Source organism: Erpetoichthys calabaricus, chromosome 11 (genome assembly GCF_900747795.2).
Source record: "Erpetoichthys calabaricus chromosome 11, fErpCal1.3, whole genome shotgun sequence".
Classification (NCBI taxonomy): Eukaryota; Metazoa; Chordata; class Cladistia; order Polypteriformes; family Polypteridae; genus Erpetoichthys; species Erpetoichthys calabaricus.
In genome coordinates this window covers 13,258,495-13,284,484 of record NC_041404.2, presented here as the reverse complement: position 1 = coordinate 13,284,484, position 25,990 = coordinate 13,258,495, and the positions used below count along the sequence as shown (strand labels likewise).

At 39.4% G+C, this 25,990-nt stretch overlaps 1 protein-coding gene across 6 annotated transcripts in view; it reads left to right on the top strand.

Annotated features, from left to right (window-relative positions):
- Window positions 1–25,990, top strand: part of ablim3 (actin binding LIM protein family, member 3) — a 185,609-nt gene that overhangs the window by 138,199 nt on the left and 21,420 nt on the right. For 3 of the 6 annotated variants that reach the window (XR_007936230.1, XR_007936231.1, XM_028812713.2), the window contains exons 7-13: window positions 142–229; window positions 11,918–11,976; window positions 12,231–12,302; window positions 12,572–12,727; window positions 19,003–19,032; window positions 20,423–20,552; window positions 21,149–21,247. Coding sequence is in view for 1 of the 6 variants with exons in the window: in XM_028812713.2 (XP_028668546.1) it covers window positions 142–229; window positions 11,918–11,976; window positions 12,231–12,302; window positions 12,572–12,727; window positions 19,003–19,032; window positions 20,423–20,552; window positions 21,149–21,247 (634 nt within the window). In the remaining 5 variants the exon portion in view is untranslated. The remainder of the gene's footprint in view (window positions 1–141; window positions 230–11,917; window positions 11,977–12,230; window positions 12,303–12,571; window positions 12,728–19,002; window positions 19,033–20,422; window positions 20,553–21,148; window positions 21,248–25,990) is intronic. The other 3 variants (XR_007936234.1, XR_007936233.1, XR_007936232.1) reach the window with 2 other exon arrangements.

The window sequence follows — 25,990 nt, the reverse complement described above, 5'->3', positions numbered from 1 at the left end:
AGCTCAGGCTCATTTGTTTCTTCCATGATAATAAATAAGAACAGAAAAAAAAATGACTTTTGAATTTGAATTCAATGAAAAATCAGAACTGAATGTGGTCAAAGAGCAGCCTTTTTTTAATCTTGAATTTTTTTTTGGCAGGCTGGAGGAAAGCACTATCATCCAACTTGTGCCCGTTGTGCCCGGTGCCATATGATGTTCACTGAGGGGGAAGAGATGTACCTAACAGGTATTTATAATCGGAAGCTTGTAGATAGGGATAGAATGTCTATTGGGTTCAGTTTAGTGAAAGCATGTCTCCTCCTGTGTGGATGTGTGGTAGGAGGTTGACTTTGCAGTCCTCATTTAAAAATCAGACAAAAGCACTTAAAGGGCTTTCTTTTGGTGTGAAGCAAGTATTGCCAGAACTCCAAGCCACATCAATGCCACTAATCAACCTCCTGAACATCTTGATCCCTGCTGCCCTTTTCTAAAAGAGCTTTAATCCATCACTTTTAAGTGCCTGAAAAGAACCTTAATGTGGTAGTGTAAAGTGGGCACCCAGAACTCTTCTTCTTCTTCTTCTGAACAGACTTCTCTATTAAGTCAACCAATGGTTTTGCAAATGCACAATGCCAAATAAGTAGCTTCTCTCATCAGCAACAGGAACTCGGGTCTAAGGCTTGTAACAAAGAGTAACATAAAAAGTTCATCATTGCAGTGGGCACAGTATGGCTTCTTTCACAATCTTTCACTAAAACAGATGCCCAAAACAGAATTTCCTCCTTTCTATAATTCCCCCAATCATTTTTACAGAAAGGGTGGTATGCACGGGTAATGCTAGAGTGTGGTTTGCTATAGCTTAAGCTTTATCTGAAATGCAACAAGCCACATGCTATGCGTCCCAAATGTTCCAAAATATGACAACAAAATTAATAAGGTATAGGATTTCTAGTACAAGTTATAAATGAAAATGGAAGAAATACAAAAATTATGAAAAATGTAGTGTAAAAGCCTCTTTTATAGCCATTGATAATGGTCTTCTAATCAATGGATAATTCTGTGCATTATTTTTAATTGCATGCTTTCTTATCTGAACATCCCATCAAAGTACAGTAACAAGAAGGCTTTTATGGATAGATTAATAGATGTTAGTAACATAATATTCTCAAACCCACTTTATCAAATTTAGGGTTTTAGCCTACATAGATGGACAATGACAAGCCATAGGATTTGAGCTCATGATGCAGAAGGTCCAGCAGTGATGATGACATCGAAAATATTTAAAGTTTGCATCGCCATTAGTGTCGGTCGAACCAGGGGAGGCCCATGCAGATATAACCAACAAGTCTGACATTAGATATATAATACTTTTAACAGAAACTGAGAATTTTGAGTGTGCATGCCATGTCCAAACTGTCCACTAACCAATTAAGCTGAAAGACTGTGGTTCTGTACAGTCCATGGTATCAAAAGGTGAAGGACACAGTAAACCATAAGAAGCAAAGAAAGATTCCAAAATAAAAAGTAAGGCACCCTTTTGCATGTCTGTTTCATTTCCATATTCATTTCTGTGTTGACAAGTTGTATATAATGTTACTTTTCTTAAATATGTCTACATTAAAAATCAAGCCCTTTTGCCAGAGACTCTTAAATTTATTTAATTGTAGAAATTCTTCTGGTTATGTCGCCTCACTTTAACCCATATCCTATTGAAGGACTGCTTTTCATTCTTCCTATAGCTGCCATTATGTATAGAGTTTTCTTTGTTTTCTTCTTTGTTTTTCTTGCATTTTCTGTGAGTTGATGTTGTTGCTTCCAGGTAATCCAATTTTCTTTTTCATATTCTAATAATGTCTTGATTACGTTGGTTGCCTGCTATAAACTGGTCTTGTAAGATTTAGTATGAGTATGTGTAAGTGTCCTGTGATGAACTGGCGCCTAATTCATTGACTGATGCTGTCAGTCTTCAGAAAATAAATGGGATGGATATATTTTAAACAAGCTGTAACTACCATTTGAGACTGCCATGAAGCATGCAGGAAAATCCTTGACAGGATTTGTTGGAGGGCCTCATTCCTTCTGACAATGCTTCCCTTTTCTATCACTTCTTCTGTACTTGGCCCAGCAGAACCACATCCTCATCATTATGCCCTTCCTTCTCATTAACAAAATTTAAATTGTCAAAAATTATAGTGTCCACTAGAGGGAGACAGTGAACACAAGTGATGCAAGTAGGCAGGTAAATAAGGATTTAAGCACAGACAAGTTTCAATGGAAAGCTGACATAAGTAACTGGGTTCTTGGGTAGCACTTAATTCATAGCACATTGCCACTGGGTTCCTGGGATGCAACTCAGGTTTTCATCGCACAGAAAATGACCATCTTTGCTGGTCTATTCAACTGGGTCTAGAGACTAATCAAGGTTCTGACTGCAATGCGAAGACGTCTGTTCTTCTCAGTCGGTGAACCCTTCTACATATTGATAGGTAGGCCTGAGGGTGCGAGCGTATTTGGGGTTCAGTCTTAGACCTCTGTGATAAACTTACGATTTCAGCTGTGCATGACTCTTCTTTGAATTTGTATTCATGCCTTTGTGACTAGTGCAATTACACTTGTCCACAGATTTATATGTGTACATTAAAACAATAAAGTCTAAGAAAATGTCTTTGACAATGCAAACCCAACAGTCTTAAGTAATGGAGTGATCCACCAACTGACATGGTGCGCTATGTGGTGGAGCATAAAAAATAAGGAAAAATGTTGGATAAGTATTGCCCATTCAATTTCGAATGATATGTCAACAAATTTGAACTTACCATTTCAAATATATTATCAAGTCAACACCTGAAAAGGTTCAAGGTTCTACCTTTAGCTGTGCTGCTCCAGTTGAGGACTTGTTTCATGTGTTTATAATTTTCTTTCTGGTCAAACTCTTCTGCAAATGAGTTTTCTACAATTAATCATTTTACATTTAACTATTTAGCTGACAGTAAAAACATATAACTGTACCACACAATTCTTTAGCTTGAACACCAGATGGTCCTGCTTATACTCAAACAACAAGTCAGCAAGTAGGTATTGAAACTGCAGCCTTTAGGTTTATATTTTAGCACTTCAACCTCTTAGCCACATGTCTTGGAATGGCTTATCCTTTCATTTATCCATCATCTGAAAACCCTCCTTTTAATATCGATCATTGTTTCACTGGAGATTATCATGGCAACATTGGTTGAAACGAGATAAGAAGAAACCAACCTTTAGTGGGACACCAGTCCATCGACATTCATACTCAGGATTCCCAGTTGCCATTCAGCTTTGCATGATATGTGGGAGGAAACTAAAATCCACAGAAAACTAATGAGACGGTGACCAGGCCATCATACTACCCTGGCCATACCCTATCACATACCCTGGATCCTTGGAGCTTTATGGCTGCAGCATTTATCATCGAGCAACTTGACTAACTGGATTCACACTTACTTTTCAAACCTTCATATTTCAACCCTGCATTACAGGAGCGGGAATAACTCTGGTGACATTGGGTGCAAAGTAAGAATCAGCCTTCAGTCCGTATGTCTTTGGAGTGACCTATCAAGTAACATAACATCCTCACACCTGCTTAATCGAGTTCAGGTTGACAGGGAGCCTGGGCCTATTCAGGCAGCATCATGTGTAAGGTAGCATCCAAGCCTGGATAAGAAGCAGCTCCCTCATAAGGTCCACCTCACAGCTACATGAACCCACATCCAAATCAATGTAACACAAATGTCCTTGGAAAATCGAAGGAAGACCCATGTAGACACAAAGTAGATGTGTAACCTCCACACAAAAAACACAGGATTCCAACCCAGGAGACTGGATCTATTCCACCATGCTGCCCATCTGTAATTATTTACTTCAAAGATATTTCTGTCATGTTGTGATTTAGTCTTTTTTTTTGTAAGGCAGAAAGATTAAACTGGTTCATTCTTTCCCATAATGTATTTATTTTTTATCCTAAAACACATATGCTTGATCTTCTCTTGAACTTCTCTAGAATGAATGTCTTGCTGTGATGTGGACAGCAAAACTGCACACTGCTTTTCAGATGTGGTATCACAAGCACCATGCCTCTTGAGACTTATGCTAGCCACACTAAGATATACAAACTGCAAACTCTTTACTGTTTAAATCAATTCTGTACACTGTGTGTAGACAGTGACAAGTCTATTAGGGCACCTAAATCTTTTCATAGAGTATACTTTCTGACCTCAAACTCTCATTGTGTACACATATTTAACATTTTCCTTTCCCGTATGCAAGACATCACATGTATTTGCACCAAACTTAATCTTTCAGACCCCTGCCCGATTTCAGATTCTGTCCAGGTCCTTCTGTATTGATTTTCCCGCCCTGAGGTCATTTGCTGATCTGCCTAATTTAGTGTAATCTACAGATTAAATTATCCTGCCCTGTTACATGGTGATCTGAGAAATGAATATAAATGTAATGAGTAGCAGGCCCCAGCACTCATTCCTGAGGGACAGAACTTTTGAGAAGCTGGAAAGGGATTCCCACATCATCCCCAATTTGCTGTGTTTAAGTCGGTTCATTGTCCATCTGTCCGTCGCTCCCTTTGTAGCTTATTACAGTAAATAATTACTCACAAGGGCCCTTGTGAAACATTTTTAAAAGCTCAGAGTGCATTCATTTAGACAGCTAGTGTTTGTTTTTTCTTGTTACTCATAAACTAGCATTACATATGCGTCCTTAGAACATCATGTTGTATTCTGTCTTGCATTTATAATCATGTACATTATACAAGTTGTGCTAACCTCCCGGGGTCAGTACAGGCTGCTTTCCTTTAAGAAAACAAGCTTAAACATGGCTGTGTGGGTGCAGATTAAGTAGTGCTTGTCACAGCAGTCAAGCAAAGCCACTCGTTCAGCTCAGCTGCAGCTGGAATATGTCATTTGATCCTTTGCTTCAAAGACTTTGACATGGCATGTATTTACAGGAAGAAGTAACATTTAGCTCCTAACAAAAAAAAACATATGGCCAGCTTTTCACCAGTATTCAGTCAATAAAAACAATAATGAGACAAAATGAGATATTAACAAGGAAAGAGACTGTATCAGAATGGTGCACAGAAATGGAGACATACAAGTAAGAAATGATTCCAAAACCATGGAGAAGGAATGATGTAGTAGTCCGCAAAAGAGCTACATGTGAGTCTTATTAGTAATACACAAGAATTCACATGGTTGCCACATAAAGACCTATTTATCGTTATCGTGGCATGGAGTAATACAGGTTACAAAATAAGGTCCTGCAGCACATTCAGCCAAGAACTGGGCAACTGCTCCTCCAGAGAGGAAAGGTTCTGTGGATCATGTAAAATGGACTGCAACTGATATAAAGATTTACACGTGGTCTGCCAAACACAGGTCTGAGGACACATTTGACCAATTATGAATGCTGGCATCACAGAGTTATTCTTGGGAGAGCACTGTCCTGCTGAAAAAGTATGTCTGAGATCATATAGCATGTCTGGTTGTGGTGGTAAAATGCACCTGACAGCAGAAAATTCAACTGGCTATCATAAGAATTGACCTCCCACCATATGACCCCCTCTGTTCTGGTGATGTGGTGGAATGGAGTCCAGACTGCATCATTATGTGCTTTTTATTTAAGTGCTAATCAAATAGCAAATGTCAAGCAGGGCTCATCATTGAAATTGATGTGACACCAATCTATGGAAGTCAAAGCAGCTCAAGGCTGATACTTGTTTGTACACATTCAGTGATATTAAGTAATCAATGATAGAAACTGATATCTCATAGTTCAGAGCATTACATTATAATTCTTGTAGTACTAGGGTGCTGTACCGTGTTAGCCATTATGAATGTAGAGAAAAGCCAAGCAAAATGACACCTTTTATTGGCTAACTAGAAAGATTACAATATGCAAGCTTTCGAGGCAACTCAGGCCCCTTCTTCAGGCATCTTGCCTGAAGAAGGGGCCTGAGTTGCCTCGAAAGCTTGCATATTGTAATCTTTCTAGTTAGCCAATAAAAGGTGTCATTTTGCTTGGCTTTTCTCTACATTATAATTCTTAAAACAAAGTACATCCCTGCTAATGATACAAACCTTGACATGGGTGTTATAATAAAAGATATTTAAATCCACACGTGTTTGAATGTGTATGACAAGAACTTTTATTCCTTATCATCAGGCTGACTATTCAGTCTCACAAAGACCACTAATTTAGTATTATTAGTTTAATATTTCTATAAAGTGTTAATAAATATAGAATACTAGCCAAACTGGCATTGCCTGGGTGTATACTGTATGTATAATGGGTTATGCTAAGAAAGCATATTTTTGAAATATTGACCCTTTTTCATTGCTGGCTAAAATGCAAGCATCCCTTCTGTCATCGACACTACCTCTCTATCAATTTCTCTGCTCTTCTGGGTTGAATTTTGATTGAATTCCATAATTGCGGTAACATCTTGCTGGGTGTGAACCAATAACTTCTTTGTATTTCCTGGTTTACTTTGGTTTCATGAGTAGACATTTAATTCCACATTAATTAAGTAGATGGCTAGCTGAATAACTGACTAATTGAAGCGGCATGTGAAGTGGGCAAAACTACTGTTTTTTTGTGTTGTTTCCTCTATTGAACCCCTATTTGTGATGAAATGTTTGAAACTTCATAAACTCTGCATGCTAAGTAGGGTTAACTGTAATATACGTGTAAATTTCATGAACATCCATTCAGCTGTTGTGCACTAAAGTGTGGATTTTGTGGTGTTGACCTTACCATCACGACTTCTTCTTTCTTTTCATCTTTTCCCACTTCTATGCGGGGTTGAAGTGCTTGGTCAACCTTCTCCATACAGCTTGGTTTTGCAACTCCTCCCCAGTCAAGCCCTTTCCCTTCCTAAATTTTATTTTACTTTATCCATCTACCTTTTCCCTCCCTCGCTTTTTCTTCCCCTGTTCTTCCATTCCCATCACTCATTTGCTCACATGTTCTTTGTCTTTCCTCATCACATGTCCATACCACTTCAACCTGTTTTCCGGTACTTTTCTTAGATATAACTCCCACTTTTGTTGTACCTCTGATGGTTTCATTTCTTATTCTGTCCTTTTTTGTAACTTCACACATCCATCTCAACATTCTCATTTTTACTACATTTATCTTCTTCTCCTGTGCTACCTTTACTCCTCGTGTCTCAATGCCACACATCATTGCTGATCGTACCACTGTCTTAAAAACCTTACTTTTAACATTTGCATTTATCCTACCCTAACATAACCTGTGACTCTCCCAACATGATGCCACGTTTAAATTTGTGAAACTCCATGAAGCCTACATTTTAAATTACATGAACCATAATGTAAAAATCAAAATGTCATGAAAGTAGACAGAGCCTTTTTTGAGTGATGTACAATTTTTCTGTTAGTCTTCATCACACCACCACCAATCCCCCCCACCCTACCAACCATAATCTCCATTCCATTGAAACAGTGACAGGGAATATAGCCTTCACAAACCTAAACAATTTGCCAAATACATTGCCATTGGCTGAACCATGTTGGCGTGATATATTGGTTTTGGTTTTGCACCCCCCATTATAATCCTGTTTCTTGATGGATATTTTGAAAGGCCTTAAAGTTTAGATTTCAAGTTGAATCAACAGTAAAATTTCATGAACTTCAATTCTGCTGTGTTGGAGTGATGCATTTTTTGCCACCCATTAAAAATATCTTCCCTGATTAAATATTTTGAACAACATATAGCTTACATTTTAAGTTGGACCAACTGCAACCTACATGCAAAATTTGATGAAAATCTTTTCAGTCATTTTTTATGTGATTGGTGAACAAGTAAACAGACAAAAAGACAAGGATAGGATCCAAGAGTTAAAATGAAAGACCAAAAGAAGGTATTTCCACATTACTTACACTGATTATTAAGTCAATGTTTATTTTGCACCACAAGGAATTTGGATTTGATCCTTGTCCCAGTTGCTGTCACTATGGATTTTTTTCTCACCTTTCATATCTGTGTAAACTTTTCTTTCTGTGCACTGAGATTTGCTGTCACATTCTAAAGACGAGTTTGTCAAATTGATTTGGCCAGCGAATGTGCGAATGTGGATGAACATCTAGCTCCATCTGCCTGAGACCTAAATTGAATTAAAAAGGTTCAGAAAATAGATAACCCATGTTTGAGAAACATTATTTACCAGTAACAGTGCACTACATGATAACATGCAGTGAATACACTTGATTTGAGCATTCATAGTTTTCATACTCTTTCTCTGTACATTTAGCATTTGTTTGCTCAGAGGTTGATGAGCTTGCTGCTTCCTGAGAAGCTCTCCTTTTCTCCACCCTAGCGGCCCGCTTCTTCTCTTCTTTCGTCAGCATCTTTTCGCGGTAAAACTGATTAAGTCATTGTTTTTTGTTGCAATTACCTAGAACGTTTTCCTTACATTTTCACTTAAGCTGGCACTTAAGTCTTCAATTTGCCACAAGAATGATTTAAGATAGGAAGAGGTAGGGGAAGAGACGGCAAAGGTGGTAGGGATGAGAACGGTGCTCATACGCATGCGCCGCACGGCCGCCCTGCTGGCTGCTTCAGAGAGTTGATTCTACAATAAAATAAAATAAAAATATAAAGAGGAATAACCTTGGAGGTCAATCATCACCCAAAATCAGATAGTATAGTCACGCAGTATATGTGTACCAAATCTCAGGTCAATAGGTCAAACAGTTTGCGAGCTACAGGTGATTTAAAATCCAGGACAGACAAACGAACAGCCACGGTAGCATATTATATTAGAAGATTTACCTAATTTAAATTATATTAAGTATTTTGATTTTTTTCCTCGTAATCTTTATATTTTTATAATTAGCCAATGTATTTGTTAAAGTTCATATTTACCTATTATGAAAAATTATAATAAATAACCTATTTTTATTATTTTATTTTTGTAGATAATTGTAAAAGTTAGAATTATACCATTTTAAACTTTGTCTGAGTAGTGTAGTAGTGTAGAGTAGAGTTACACAGCATTAAACCTTTGACCTCACCCATCATGCATTATAAAACCTTTTCTATCCAATTTGGAGTTTATCTCTGCAGCACTGGGCACAAATTAGGAAGTAGCCTTGGACAGTCACCAGTCCATTCTAGAACTCACACACATATTCATTCAGATTAGATCAGTTTGGATTGACCAGTAATTCTAGAATTTGTGACTTTACTTTGCATGTGGAAGATACAAGGACACCATGTATACTTCACACAGACTGACCATGCCAAATCTCTTTCAACATTGTGGTAATAGAACTGAACTTCTAAAGCTGCTTTTTGTATTTACAGTCATATGAAAAAGTTTGGATTTTTGTTTTTCATTGGCTGAGCTTTCAAAGTAGCAACTTCCTTTTAATATATGACATGCCTTATGGAAACAGTAGTATTTCAGCAGTGAGATTAAGTTTATTGGATTAACAGAAAATATGCAATATTCATCATAACAAAATTAGACAGGTGCATAAATTTGGGCACCCCAACAGAGATATTACATCAATACTTAGTTGAGCCTCCTTTTGCAAATTTTAACAGCCTCTAGACACCTCCTATAGCCTTTGACGAATGTCTGGATTCTAGATGGAGGTATTTTTGACCATTCTTCCATACAAAATCTCTCCAGTTCCCTTAAATTTGATGGCTGCCGAGCATGGACAGCCTGCTTCAAATCATCCCATAGATTTTCGATGATATTCAAGTCAGGGGACTGTGACGGCCATTCAAGAACATTGTACTTCTCCCTCTGCATGAATGCCTTTGTAGATTTCGAACTGTGTTTTGGGTCATTGTCTTGTTGGAATATCCAACCCCTGTGTAACGTCAACTTTGTGACTGATACTTGAACATTATCCTGAAGAATTTGTTGATATTGGGTTGAATTCATCCGACCCTCGACTTTAACAAGGGCCCCAGTCCCTAAACTAGCCACACAGCCCCACAGCATGATGGAACCTCCACCAAATTTGACAGTAGGTAGCAGGTGATTTTCTTGGCATGCAGTGTTCTTCTTCTGCCATGCAAAGTGCTTTTTGTTATGACCAAATAACTCAATTTTTGTCTCATCAGTCCAAAGCACTTTGTTCCAAAATGAATCTGGCTTGTCTAAATGAACATTTGCATACAACAAGCGACTCTGTTTGTGGCATGAGTGCAGAAAGGGCTTCTTTCTCATCACCCTGTCATACAGATGTTCTTTGTGCAAATTGCGCTGAATTGTAGAACGATGTACAGATACACCATTTGCAGCAAGATGTTCTTGCAGGTGTTTGGAGGTGATCTGTGAGTTGTCTGTAACCATTCTCGCAATCCTGCGCATATGCCGCTCCTATATTTTTCTTGGCCTGCCAGACCTGCTAGGTTTAACATCAACTGTGCCTGTGGCCTTCTCTTTCCTGATTACATTCCTTACAGTTGAAACTGACAGTTTAAACCTCTGAGATAGCTTTTTGTAGCCTTCCCCTAAACCAAGATACTGAACAATCTTTGTTTTCAGATCTTTTGAGAGTTGCTTTGAGGATCCCATGCTGTCAGTCTTCAGAAGAGAGTCAAAGGGAAGTACAACTTGCAATTGACCACCTTAAATACCTTTTCTCATGATTGGACACACCTGTCTATGAAGTTCAAGGCTTAACGAGCTAATCCAACCAATTTGGTGTTGCAAGTAATCAGCATTGAGCAGTTACATGCATTCAAATCAGCAAAATTACAAGGGGACCCAAATTTTTGCACAGCCAGTTTTTCACATTTGATTTAATTTCATACAACTAAATACTGCTTCACTAAAACTCTTTGTTCAGAAAACACCCCAGTACTCAGATGTTCCTAAGAAATGAAAGACATATCACTGTTATCTTTTTTGTTGAAAGTAGAGTAAATTATTATGCAGGCAGAGCGGGGTTCCCAAACTTTTTCATATGACTGTATATACTGTAGTACAAGGTATTTGTGTAGAATATTAGTTTTGCTAATGTTATATGAGTATTCATAATATCATACTTGTCTAATATTACATTATCAGCTTAAAAAATAACCTTTAGGGTGGCAAAATGGTGCAGTGGTCAATGCTGCTGTCCCACAGATCCACAGCCCAGGAATTGAGTCATTGCCCAGCAGCTGTCAGAGTGGACTTTTCACATTCTGTCCATGTCAACCGGGATTTTCTCGAGGTATTCATGAGTTCTTGTCTTATTTCAAACACTTGTGGGTTAGATTAGTTAATGGCCGCATCCTGAGTTTGTTTCACTTTCCCACAGTACTCTTAGGTTATGCTCCAGTCTGATGCAACCCTGAAATATACTTGATTAAAAGTTGAATGAAAATATATTTTATTTTAATATTTACATAAAGTAAAGAGAATTCTTGCTAATTTGATATTTTTAAATGTTTTGAATCTGAAATTAGCTTTTCCACATGGTGGCTAAGCTCTTGCTAGACTGGGTGAGAAGTGTAGACATCCAGCAGAGGCTCAGAGTAGAGCCACTGACCCTCCACATCGAGAAGAGCCTATTGAGGTGCTTCTTGTATCTGATATGGACGCCTCTCTGTGGTGTTTTAATGGGCACGACCGGCTGGGAGGAGACCCCAGTGAAGACCCAGGGCTCACTGGGTCTCCGCAGTCTTCTCTCACACACAGGGATCCTGCGGTGGTGTTGGCAAGTGTGACTGAGGAAAGGGACATATTGGCTTCACTGCTAATACTGTTGTCCCCATGACCCAGCTTTGGATAAGTGGTGGAAAATGAAATGAATTAATCTGACATATGTCAAAAGCAAACATGACTTTTATGTGCTGATTTAAGCGTGCATGGAAGGAGGTCTCCAGTTTACTCTGTTTTTCTTCTCTGTTACAGGGTCTGAAGTGTGGCACCCATTGTGTAAGCAGGCAGCAAGGGCCGAGAGGAAACTCAAGGTTAGTCCCTAACATGGGGAGTGTAGGACACTAGGACACATGCCATCAACTTTCATCATATTACTTTGTTGGTGTATGGGTACCTCTGACACCTTCTTCTCATCAGACAGAAACATTGCATAGATATGATTTTAAGATTCATAAAATTCAGTAATTGTAAAAACTATTTGACCATGGTAATGGTGTGGAGGTCACCTACTTTAGCTATGAAACACCAACAGCTATGCTCACCATCTGCTTTTTTCCTTTTCCAGCACAGACGCACATCTGAAACCTCCATCTCCCCTCCAGGATCCAGTATTGGGTCGCCAAACCGGGTGATATGCGTGAGTAGTTTCTCCACGTGGTGCACAGTGCTGGTCTGCACTTGTGTTCTGCCTTGGCCCCAAGTTTGTTGCGACCAGCCTGCTATTGTTCGCGAAAATGGTGTGCATGTCTAGTCTTCTTCTGCAGAGATAAGGAGACCCCCTGCTCTTGCGCATCTTAAGTCTCATATCTCTCTTCAGTTATCTGCACGTGGAGCGAGAGTTGCTGCCCTCCTGTCCTCTTCCTTTCTCACCTTGTGTCTGCTCTCTTCTTTGTGTCCTTTCTTTAGGCAAAGGTGGAAAATGAGATCCTAAAATACAAGGATCTCGCCGCACTTCCTAAGGTTAAAACAATTTATGATGTTCAGCGACCTGATCTCATTTCCTATGAACCTTATCACAGATACGCCTCAGATGACAGGCTAGAAAGGCTCAGCTATGGGGAGGTACTGACACAGGCTTTTGCACTTCACGATCATGTTACTTCTTTTCCTTTGAAGATATTTCCTCTTTTCTTTTCCACTTGTTTTGTGCCAGAGCTCAAAACATTTTTGTGTTCTTATTCTATAATTCATGTTAATTATGAATTATTTTAATAATAACATGAAATTAGAAGCATTTTAAAAATATATTATATGTCACTTTTCTGCTAACACTAGAAATCAGAACAAAGCTGGCAATGCAGTTCCAGAGCTTTTGCCATTACAAGAAGGAAGTTACATGAATTGTATCATATGGCCATTTGTACGCAACAACAAAATTACTGCAGGTGTAAATGTACTTATTTCTGATTTTAAATTCTTTTTTAGATTTTTTGTTTTTCTCAATACTGTCTTACATTGAGAAGTGCATAGTTGTCATAGAATAAGGACTTTGTTAAGGATCAACGATTCTAAGTCATTTTGAATCTTCTATATGAGCAAATAAATTTTGCATAAAAATCAGGTATTAAATGGAAAAAATCAAATGCAAACACTCAGTATAATTTTTTGAGACCCAGTGAACAGAACAATAAACATTTCAGTGCCGCTTTATCATTTGTGTGATGGCACAGGCAGTAAAACACATTGAAGAACCAGAACCAAATGGAAACAAAATGAGAACTGGACTCGGGCTGTATTTGTATGGTTGCTAGTTCTAGTAGAAAAGTGACATTAAAGAAACTCACACTTTAAAATGTGGCCTAGAAGCACTAGAATTAATTCTTTTGCTATTGCCTCTAAAATATCTGTCACATTATACAGCATTTTCTACTTTGTAGTATGGTTCAGCAAACATTAAATGTTTCTGGTAGGCATTTTGCAATATTGCCTTTGCTAATTTAAGCTCTTATTTCACCCAAGTTTTTAGATTTTTTTTATCATTTTCTTAACTGGCCAGCGTGGTGTATAAATGGTCAGCATTTCAATGACTTCTCTAAGCTACATTTAAGTTAAACTTTGGTCAGTGTGCAGTTTGCTTATTCAGCCTGTGTCTGTATGTTTTTTTTCTGTAGGTCTTCCAGTTTTCTTTTCACGTCTTAAACACATGCGATTTAGGTTAAATTGTAATGCTAAACTGGCATTTTATGAGTACGTATGGACGTGTATGTGCGAGTGTCATGCGTGAGCTTGACACATATGGATATGAATTGACAATATAAAAGAAAATTAATTTTTAATTAAGTCTAGGTTATGAGAACAATTTTACTAAACCATTGATGTCAAAAGAATTTAAATTAAACAAATGTCAACAATGACGACACTGAAGCCAATTATGCCTCAGATTGAAAAGATAGTTTGTAACAGAAAGTCTTTGCCATAGGTAGACATTGTTATTAATCTGTTACTCAAAGGCCCCTAGAGCTAACCAAACACAACCAGACAATGAACAAGTTAATTGTTATGAGCACAGGCCTAATATACAGTGCATCCAGAAAGTATTCCCAGCGCATCACTTTTTCCACATTTTGTTATGTTACAGCCTTATTCCAAAATGGATTAAATTCATTTTTTCCTCAGAATTCTACACACAACACCCCATAATGACAGCGTGAAAAAAGTTTACTTGAGGTTTTTGCAAATTTATTAAAAATAAAAAAACTGAGAAATCCCATGTACATAAGTATTCACAGCCTTTGCTCAATACTTTGTTGATGCACCTTTGGCAGCAATTACAGCCTCAAGTCTTTTTGAATATGATGCCACAAACTTGGCACACCTATCCTTGGCCAGTTTCACCCATTCCTCTTTGCAGCACCTCTCAAGCTCCATCAGGTTGGATGGGAAGCGTCGGTGCACAGCCATTTTAAGATCTTGCCAGAGATGTTCAATCGGATTCAAGTCTGGACTCTGGCTGGGCCACTCAAGGACATTCACAGAGTTGTCCTGAAGCCAATCCTTTGATATCTTGGCTGTGTGCTTAGGGTCGCTGTCCTGCTGAAAGATGAACCGTCGCCCCAGTCTGAGGTCAAGAGCGCTCTAGAGCAGGTTTTCATCCAGGATGTCTCTGTACATTGCTGCAGTCACCTTTCCCTTTATCCTGACTAGCCTCCCAGTCCCTGCCACTGAAAAACATCCCCACAGCATGATGCTACCACCACCATCCTTCACTGTAGGGATGGTATTGGCCTGGTGATGAGCGGTGCCTGGTTTCCTCCAAACGTGACGCCTGGCATTCACACCAAAGAGTTCAATCTTTGTCTCATCAGACCAGATAATTTTCTTTCTCATGGTCTGAGTGTCTTTCAGGTGCCTTTTGGCAAACTCCAGGTGGGCTGCCATGTGCCTTTTACTAAGGAGTGGCTTCCGTCTGGCCACTCTACCATACAGGCCTGATTGGTGGATTGCTGCAGAGATGGTTGTCCTTCTGGAAGGTTCTCCTCTCTCCACAGAGGACCTCTGGAGCTCTGACAGAGTGACCATCGGGTTCTTGGTCACCTCCCTGACTAAGGCCCTTCTCCCCAGATCACTCAGTTTAGATGGCTGGCCAGCTCTAGGAAGAGTACTGGTGGTTTTGAACTTCTTTCACTTACGGATGATGCAGGCCGCTGAGCTCATTGGGACTGTAGAAGGGAACAGCCCGGACACAGACAGGCAGACACGTTGCAGTCCATCACCACACGTTTATTTACACTATTATTATACAAGACTAAGTGCACCTCACAAACCCCCACTGACTCCCAAAGTCCTGGCTTCTCCTCCAAGCCGTCTCTTCACTGCACACACACTCAGGGCCTCTCCTTGCCACCTCCTCAGACCTCGTCCACCTCCTCACCCGACTCCAGCCTTGATTGTCGGGAGGCGGACCCTTTTATAGGCAGCTGATTGAGGGCCGCACCCGGCCACCTGCCACAGGACCTTCAAAGCAGCAGAAATTTTTCTGTAACTTTCCCCAGATTTGTGCCTCGAGACAATCCTGTCTCGGAGGTCCACAGACAATTCCTTTGACTTCATGCTTGGTTTGTGCTCTGACATGAACTGTCAATTGTGGGACCTTATACAGTGATCCCTCGCTATATCGCGCTTCGCTTTTCGCGGCTTCACTCCATCGCGGATTTTATATGTAAGCATATTTAAATATATATCGCGGCTTTTTCACTGCTTCGCGGGTTTCTGCGGACAATAGGTCTTTTAATTTCTGGTACATGCTTCCTCAGTTGGTTTGCCCAGTTGATTTCATACAAGGGACGCTATTGGCAGATGGCTGAGAAGCTACCCAGCTTACATTTCTCTTTCTCTTGCGCTGAGTTTCTCTGATCATGACGTAGGGGGATTAAGCAGGGGGGCTGTTCCCACACCTAGACGATACGGACGCTCGTCTAAAAATGCTGAAAGATTATCTTCACGTTGCTATCTTTTGTGCAGCTGCTTCCTGAAACGACATGCTGCACGGTGCTTCGCATACTTCAAATCTCGAAGGGCACGTATTGATTTTTGCTTGCTTGTTTTTCTCTGGCTCTCTCTCTCTCTCTTTCTGTGCTCCTGACGGAGGGGGTGTGAGCTGCCGCCTTCAACAGCTTTGTGCCGCGGTGCTTCACATACTTAAAAGCCAAACAGCACTATTGATTTTCTTCTGCCTTTATGACAGTCTCTGCTCCTGACTCCTTTGAAGAGGAAGATATGTTTGCATTCTTTTAATTGTGAGACGGAACTGTCATCTCTGTCTTGTCATGGAGCACAGTTTAAACTTTTGAAAAAGAGACAAATGTTTGTTTGCAGTGTTTGAATAACATTCCTGTCTCTCTACAACCTCCTGTGTTTCTGCGCAAATCTGTGACCCAAGCATGACAATATAAAAATAACCAAACATATGGTTTCTACTTCGCGGATTTTCTTATTTCGCGGGTGGCTCTGGAACGCAACCCCCGCGATGGAGGAGGGATTACTGTACAGTACTTTCCAGAATGCACTGTAAAATATATTAATCAAATGTCACATTAGTCAAATTGTATACTCAATAATAACTGAGCACTTAACACCTAATACAGTATGACCAGAGAGACAGAGCATGTGCTGTACGTTCAGTATAAGCAACACAACCACCACGGAGGGTTCACAACATGCAGTCACACAATAAGGTAGAGAGAACCAGAATGATATCTCACCATGTGTGAAGCTCCCTCGATATGTGTTCAAGACATATCGTCATGGTTATTAGAAAGGTGCCTTTCAATCCAAAGAAAACTCCACTTGGCCAATCTGTTAAAATACTATGTATTTTTAAAAGCAAAACTTAAAATGACTACACTTACCACCATTTGTTTTGTGATTCTAAATATTATGTTAGCATCTGTTTTAGTAATGCATAAACCAGTTCACTGATTAATTTCTGCATCAGCCAAATAACAAACAGCCTTTTCAGTGACAGCCTGCTTACATACCCCCAAGACGCATCCAGGTTACTTTAACTTTTGTGCACAGCATAAATAACACGAATTTCATCCAGAAAGTGCCACTGCTAATACAGTTCATTCATTTGCCAAAGGTGTTTATTCCAGTGCTGGATCATGAGCAAGACTTTAATGGCAACATCTGGAAAAAAGTATGAAGACTCACTGGATGGGGTGCTCTGCTCAGTCATTTTAAGTGCCCAGTCAATCAAGCATCCTGCCCAGTCAGTCTTGCACGTCTCTTATATTTGGGGGGAAACTAAAACCCCAGAAGAAAATCTGAGGTGGAAACATGCAAACTACTCACAGGAACTTCACAGGACTCTAATTCTACCAACAGTCACCATAGTGCCAGCATGCCTCCTACTTCTAATATAAATGTAAAATAGAAATTAAGAAAAGCTTCTGTTTTCTACTAAAAGTCCATCCATCCATTTTCTAGGCATGTGTTTTCCATTGCAGACAGAAGCCTATCCAGGCAACTCTGAGCACAAGCCAGAAAACACTAAATAAATAAAATGCTATACTCTCATGTATCCATAACGGTTTAAAGGCTAAAGAACATGTGGTTTCAGTGAGTCAGTCATGTCATGTCAGTCATTGTCCAACCCGCTTTATCCTAACACAGGGTCATGAGGGTCTGCTGGAGCCAATCCCAGCAAGCACAAGGCGCAAGGCAGGAATATACTGTCCCAAGTAGCACCAGAATGCACACAAGCCCACAATAATTTTTTAAATATTTCAAAATAAAAATTAAGTATTTGAGGTATTTGTTTCATTTTAAAAATCTTATCTTGTCTGCTTCCTAGACAATACAACAAAAGTATTGATCAAGAAATCCAAATAAAAGTCTCTCTTGTGTGCAAGCAGGAGATAATTGAAATTTATAGTTTTAATTAAACCGCATTCGTGTAAGTGACAGCAGGAAGTTACACAGTAGGCTCATTGCCATTTATTTTGATTTAAAACAGAAGCAGATATAAATCTTTAAACTCATTTTACTTGTTTTTGATGGACTCTCTGCTGTCATCAAATGAACAATCAGCGCTGTTGTCCTCTTTCCTTGCTTTGGCTGTGTAAATGGCCCTGATCCAGAGTAGTCATGTTTAGTAGATGCAAGAGTGAATTTTTTTTAAAGATTAAATCACTTTTGTCACCTTGCTGTTGATATACGATGATAATTAAACTTTCAGAAAGAATTTAATGCTGAGGTGCTTGCTTTTTGATAAGCATAGAGATTAAAAGCGACAAAATTCCACCTTCCTATCAAGTAAAGACGTCCATACTGAAAAAATAAGGATAGGGCTAGGCCTGTAAACAAAATAATTCTGGAGTCTTTTTAGCAAAATGATGAAGAAATCTTTGAAATTTGGGTGAAATAGTGTTTTAATGCAACAACTTCCCAGGTTTTTATATTCTTAACATATTATTACAGCATTCGTCTGGGAAGGGCATTACAGTTATTGAAATGTGTCTCACTCTGCCAAGCTGGCTCCTCAGAAGGCCTCAGAGTGTCAGTGACAGCTTTGTTTCAGCAGGCTTTGTGCATTTGATTGTAAATCTGCCTACCCACTGTAAAATATCAACTATGAGCTAAGCACAATATTGGGGAAGTTACTGTGAAATGAAGATTTTGAAAGTGCAAAGCTTTGGTTCTCTGAGTCTTGCTAGAGTGTTGGACCACTCTGGTAATGCAGGATTATGGCATGTCAGCTTTAGACAGGAGGGTTACTGCAGCTTAACACTTGCTGCTCATCTGCTTTATTGGCCACTGAGAGTTGCATCGCTGTGATATTATGAGTTGTGAAGTACCTCTAACTGTTCTTTCATTTCCTGTGCTGCTCCCTGAAGTCTCTGGGGACCCTTTCTCCATATTCACAGGTAATTACTGTTATATGTTCTCATCCTACCTAATTTTCCTTTCCGGTGACACACCTAAAGGGAGTAAGAGAGTGAAAAGATCACAAGCATTAAATGAGGTCTGAAGACAGGAGGCCAGCTTTGAGAAATAACCAGAAAGTACAATGTTTGTAAAGTTTCAATGGAACTTACATTGTTCTCTTGTTGTTCCTAAGTAAATGCTCGCCTGTTTGAAATGATGATGGTCTTCTCAAGCTGCTGTTGTCTGCTGTTCTGTGAATGATCTTACAAAAGGCACCTCTCACCATATGCTGAATTAAATTAGGACTCCTATATCTTTAGTCTTTGATCCTTTCATATATTTCATTCCATCATAGGTTCCCACATAGATGATGTGGTACAGCCTAACAGTATCCTCATGAGTTAACAGAGGCAACATGACCCAGACTTTCACAAAAGACCCCTTGTCCCTGTTTTCAGACTGTACTCTGAGCCTTAGATCCTTATCACTGTGCTCTATCACAATCAGAGCCCCCATTTCCAATTATTAATCCATCCATCCAACCCGCTATATCCTAACTACAGGGTCATGCTGGAGCCAATCTCAGCCAACACTGGGTGCAAGGCAGGAAACAAACCCCGGGCAGGGTGCCAGCCCACCATAGGGCCAATTATAAATCATTCATTATATCAATCAAATTATAAATCACATATCATCTTAGATGTCAGTCCTAATCAAATGCTATGCCAAAAGCATTGGTGATTCATCTTTTCCTTTGTGACCACTGACTACTTGTCCCCACGTTTTATACAGTATCAAGTGTCATATGCCAAAGTTCACACAAATCTGAACCTTGGTTTCCACTGCCCATCAAGTCCAAATCAGTTGTTAGCTCTCATCTCTTTCTCTAAACATGCAATCCTGTAGCAATGAGACCACCAACTGAAACTCACAGTTTTGCTCAGATCTGCTCAGGTGCTTAATGGAAAGGCAAGTTAAATGTTCCTGTAGCTTGTCCAGCTATAGCCAGCATTCATTATCACAAGGTGGTGACATCACTGCAGATTATCTAATTCTATTATACTATACAAACTCCTGATCAGCACTACAGTTCTTAAATACAATTGGCTGCTAATAATACCAGAAGCCATTAGATGTGCTCCTGCATACATTTTGATTGTTCATGTGACTGCATGTTGTGGCAGTGCTACCATCACAGACAGCCAAATGGTTTGAGCACAGCTTTGCATCCCATTCTATGAGGGCTTTCGATGTGTTGCTGCATTTTGTGTTTTGAGCCAAACTCATCTGCTTTTCATGACAGTGCAACTAAGGACTGTTGACACTTTAGCTGGTTCCATTGGAGGATCATGACATTAACCTTCTTTTTTCTTATGATCTTCCTAATAGGACATTTACGACAGTATGGATCTGAGACAGAGACGAGCTTCCAGCCCCGGCTACATCGACTCACCAAGTTACAGTCGGCATAGAATGTCTCCCACGGTGCCTCGCTCTCCTCAGAACTATTATAGATCTGGTAGGTGCAGGAATACAGAGGCTTCTTCCCTAGGTTATCTCTAAAGCGGTGTGGCTTGTGCTGCGTGGCACTTGAAACACTGCACTCTGCTGAACAAAGCTGCTGCCCTTCAGCTCTGTGCTGACCACTCTGTTGGGCAGTAGATTTATATAGTTTAATGCTGGTACAGTGATGATAATGAGATAAGGGGGATGGAGGCTTGCAGTCATTGCCTACTGTGCCACATAGTAGTATACTGTAGACTAGAAGGGTAAAAGATGGTGATACTTGCAATATGATCTTCTTCTTAAAAGGGTTACTTGAAGATCCTCCCTTGACTTTCATTTTATTTTCATCTTACATCATATCAAAAATTTTTCTTTCTTCATTAATCTATTGGCAAGATGTGACTTGGCCCACCCCATTCAGAACATACTGTCCACTTACGTGATATATATGTCAGCCATGCCTAGTGTCTTGGCTACTTACTAACTTAAGATTTCATACCTCAACAGAGGATCCCCTAGAAGCTGCCAGAGATTTGGTTTGACAGAATACTGTATGGGTTCTTAATTCTCCATCTTATTTTATCACCTTTTCTGGCCAACTTTCTGCAGGCACTGAAAGTGGCAGGAGTTCTCCATACTACAGCCAAATCGATGTCAGATCTACCACCTCAACTTCATACCAAGCTCCCAAACATTTCCATGTGCCAGGTAGGACACCACTTTTCTTAGCACTGATCACTCCCACTTTTTGTTGTGACCAAGTTGGTGGTTTTTTCTCTGTCATTTGCATGCTTGTCATATGCCAGGAAGTGTTCTGCCTGTTTGTATGCCAGCAACAGGGCTCTCCAGTTATGGTCAGCAAACCTACTGGCAGGAGACTTTGAAAAATGAATCCACTCCAGCAGCAAGGATGTTCTGCATCATCTAGTTTTCCTAAGGAGACAATTGAAAGGGCTTTCCTACCACCTCTGAGTGTTTTTTCAGAGCTCCTTAGGGGCAGTAGCATTTCCTTGTACTGTTTCATTTATTGATTACTTAAGAAACTGAACAAATGCAATACATTATAGAAATCTAAAACTTTGAAACACATGACTGTTTTGTGATGGAGTGAAAAGGATTTACAATCAACAGTATAACCAATACATTCACAGACCACAAGAGAGTGCCTATTCTAAGTGAAAAATAGCCAGAAGGGCGCACAAACCGTACTTAAAAGTGGAACCAGTTGGATCCCCATTTATTATCATAGTTGGTGTTCAGAAGCCTACAATGTCTTTCCGCTCTTTCTGGCATTTTGCTATAGCTATTCTGGAAAGGGCTTTAATGGAGGGCCTAGATGCAGGACTGTTGGGAATACCTGAGTACTATCTTTACATACTGTATGATTGGAAATGCGGGAAATGAAAACTTCTCAATGAGAATTTTCACATGAATAGCCTTCCAAATTGTAGTTTCAATGGGACAATTGAATGATAAGTTTTTTTTACCTAAATTTGTAATATAAAATTGACCTCTTACCTTATTTTAAAAAATAACAGTCACTGCAGCCAGGATTGGAATTTAGTGAATTTATTGTATTTGTAGGTAAGTCATAATCACTTAAACTGTTTCCTTTATTTTTTATTTTAACTAAAACTAAAGGGGCTCCCCCCACCCTGCTCACTTCACTCGCCAACCCCCGAGGGTGGTGCTGGGCACCCGCTATAAGGGTATTGGGGTGCTGCTCCATTAGAGAAAGCGATTGCATTTAAAGAGATGGCATATGGAAGAGTATGCGGGGTGTGGGAAGAAGACGGTTTGGTGCTTAGCTATTGTAGATAGAAAATCAGTTACTTGAGTATTTCATTACAACTGTCTATTTTAAATACCAATGAATAATAAAACATAGTAAAAAGTAAAAAATAAAAGAAGAAGTAAAGAAGTAATACTGAATAAAACATAATAAAAAGTAAACAAAATATTAAATTACATTAACGCCCCATGAAAAATGAATTACTTTATTTTGTAACTTTCATTCTATAGACATTTCTTTTTTGCAATTCTGTTCACATATTGCTCGGGATATTTTTCACTTATTCATTTATTGGACAATTTTCTTTGTTCTTGATTTCTATTGTATGCAGCTCTTTTTTGTTCATTTTCTTTGTTTCAACATTTTTTATCAGCTCTTGCCACTCTTTTTCTATAACAATCTAAAATTTGACATTCTTGAATAGATAATTTGCTTTTCTGCCTTGCCATTATAACTGACTGTGTTAAAGGGCGAGTTAGCACTGAGAGTGTCACGGGGTGGTACAAAGAGAGGATGTGCGCAGTAGGAGTAATGATTAGGCGAGCCACGTAGAGCAGAGTGGTCAAGGCTGAATAACGTGGACACAACAGAAAACATTTTTAATGTTTTCAAGTAGCAACATCAAAATGCTTCCAGAACTCCAACCAAAAATATAACTTGAACAGAACAAAGTGGAAAGCTTTAAAACCATAAGTGATAAATTAGAAAACTCCCATTGCATATGAAAACAGCAAAGATTTGCATCTTTTATGGCATTGGCATCCTGTTCTCTAGGAATGTGTTTGGCTACTGAAAGTAGCAGTGAACAGGAGTTGGACGAGAAGAGATGTAATCAAAAATCACTCTGGGATCACAATTTCATTGGAATCAAAAACCAAAGACAAAATATTGAAGAGTTTAGCATGACATTCATAGAAAAAAGGGTTTGTTTTCCACAAACTCAAATAGGGAAATATGACAAATGGCCTGTCATGTCACAACATCATGGTCAGACCTCTGATGACCTGACCCTAACCACCTGACAAGGTACCCTACAAGTGGTAGATAATGACAGCAATCATAGCACACAAAATGGCAATGATAGAAGCCCAAAATAATTTATAAAAACTTACCCATGCATTATTTCAAAAAACTAATGTTAGGTATTAATTCCTTAACCCCAAAAATCCCTAGAAGGAAGCTGAAAATAACATTCCATAATATTAAATTTATGTGCAGAAATTAATAAACATGCGAATTTGTAATAGAATGAAAGTAAAGATTGTTATAAAAGACATGTTAGACTTCAATTCCCAGATTGTGCTTCTTCTTGTGTTCTTCAAAGATTCACACAAAATTATTTTAATTTGCAGGAAAACTTAGTTTCACTAGGCAAAAAAAACAATTGCAAAATAAATAGTGTTTCACTACCAGTGAAGTTCATACCATTACCGCATGCATTTTCATCTCATTTACAACCTTTTTTACCCTGTGCAGAAGCATGGGGGGTTTTATTCTGGTGCAGAGTGTGGGAAGGAGGATTCAGATAGAGGGCACTGACTTGCCATCACTTCTGCACTGATAAAATCGATTGGCCTCGGTTTGTGGCTGCCATTGAGCATTTAGAAGGATCCAGACTTAGGACAGCTTATAGGGTTGGGGAAAGTGAGATGATGCTACCTCTCACCTGGAATGAGCTGTGGAGAAATATGACAGTGGAAAGTGTGTGGAGCCACATGGAACAATTCTTGGAAGATCAAGATTTAGCAGCATTATCAGGGGGCAGCTGAAGAAGAAAATGGTGGTTTCAACCACAAAATAACATTTAGAGAGCTATATTCCTTACTTTCCACCCCAAACAATCATACAAATCCAAAAAGAACCTATTTTGGTGATTTCTGTGTTTCACAATTGAAAAATTGCATGTTTAATTCATTTTAAGAGCAATTTTGCAAGACTGTAGGCAAAATGAAACTTTGCTGTTTTGTTCATCACTACACCTAATAGGAAATCACTGGAGGTCACAGCCCAGATTCCAGCACACAGTTGGAGAGCGCTCCTGGTAAAACCTCACAATAATATTTTTTACATGGTCATATAACATTGCAGTACCTCAGTGGGCACCTATCTCAGAGACAGTTTGACCTCAAATAGCATTAATTTATTCCTTGTCTAATCATAGGGGCACCCGGAGCCAGAACTAATTCCATCTGTACTGGAAAGCGTGGCACTAGTCAGTCAAAGAAGATAGTCACCCATACTATACAACAATATTCATCTATACCAAAATGGTGAGGCACAAAGGCCTAAACACCAGGAGAAACACCCAAAAAGTGATATTGGATTGATATACAAAGCATGATCAGGCATTGGATCTAAACCTAGTCTCTTGGAGCTTTGTGGAAAGTGCCCAAATGACTGAGCTAAAGTCCTCCCAAGTCAGTCTACACAGTTTTTAGTCTTCTGCTGTTGCTAAAGTGATGTATCAATTTGCAAGTGAATTTTCCACATATGTGCTTTCTTCAGAGGAATAACATCTGAAGCAGAATAGTCAGTAAACGTTCTACATGTAAGTCCAAATTATAGTGTAGTGGCTGAAACACTGGATTGTAAAGCTTATAGTACAATAAAAATCTACCTAACTACCTATAAGGGTTTCCATTTAATCACCACCACTAAGTCACTTTGAGCAAGTAAAAAAGGCACTTAACCTGCTAGCGTTCCAGCTATAGAAATGTGGAAGCAGGTACTCACGATTTGCTGGTAGATTTAGATAAAAATCATTAGGTGATTCTGCAAAGATGAAGTTTGCAGTCTTGTCCAGGGGATTGTGATGTGCTTGTAAGGTTCAGGACCACTCAGCTTTTAAATGGGAATTAGATGTGCAGGTCCCACAGCAGTTGACAGAATACAACCTCATGTTGGACAAAGAAGAAGATGTTGTATCCCTCAAGTTCTAACCTAGTTCTAAGCTTAAATTTGACTTCCTTACTGTTTCTTGTGGCAGCTCCTGTATATTTACAAAGATTTTGCCTTTATAAATTATAACTAGGAGGAGCCACCATTATAAAACATTCATTGCCTAAGTAGAAGAAAGCCCTTTCCTATGCTCAGTAAGTATTTGTGTTTGTTGAGCCATATGTCTTTGCTTTTCTATGGGTTGGGGTTAATATCTGACTGAATAATTATCTAAATCTACATGAGAAAACAGAGCACCAAGGTGTATTAAATATGAAAACAAAAAGTGAGCCTGATAATAATGTATGTCTGCATGTGTGGCATTGATAGACCAGCATAAATCCACCACCAGGATACTCGGTCTTCTGAGTTCCTTTTGCTAAACAAGCATTTCAGTTCTGCTTTTTTGCTCATGAACTAGTCATGATCTTATCCCAGTTCAGTCTTGTCCACCCTGCTCAAAGCACTAAATTAGGAAATTGCAAGCCCTTCATGTCTACATCCATCCATCCATCCATTCTCTTCCGCTTATCCGAGGTCGGGTCGCGGGGGTAGCAGCTTGAGCAAAGATGCCCAGACTTCCCTCTCCCCGGCCACTTCGTCTAACTCTTCCGGGAGAATCCCGAGGCGTTCCCAGGTCAGCCGGGAGACATAGTCCCTCCAGCGTGTCCTGGGTCTTCCCCGGGGCCTCCTCCCGGTTGGGCGTGCCCGGAACACCTCAC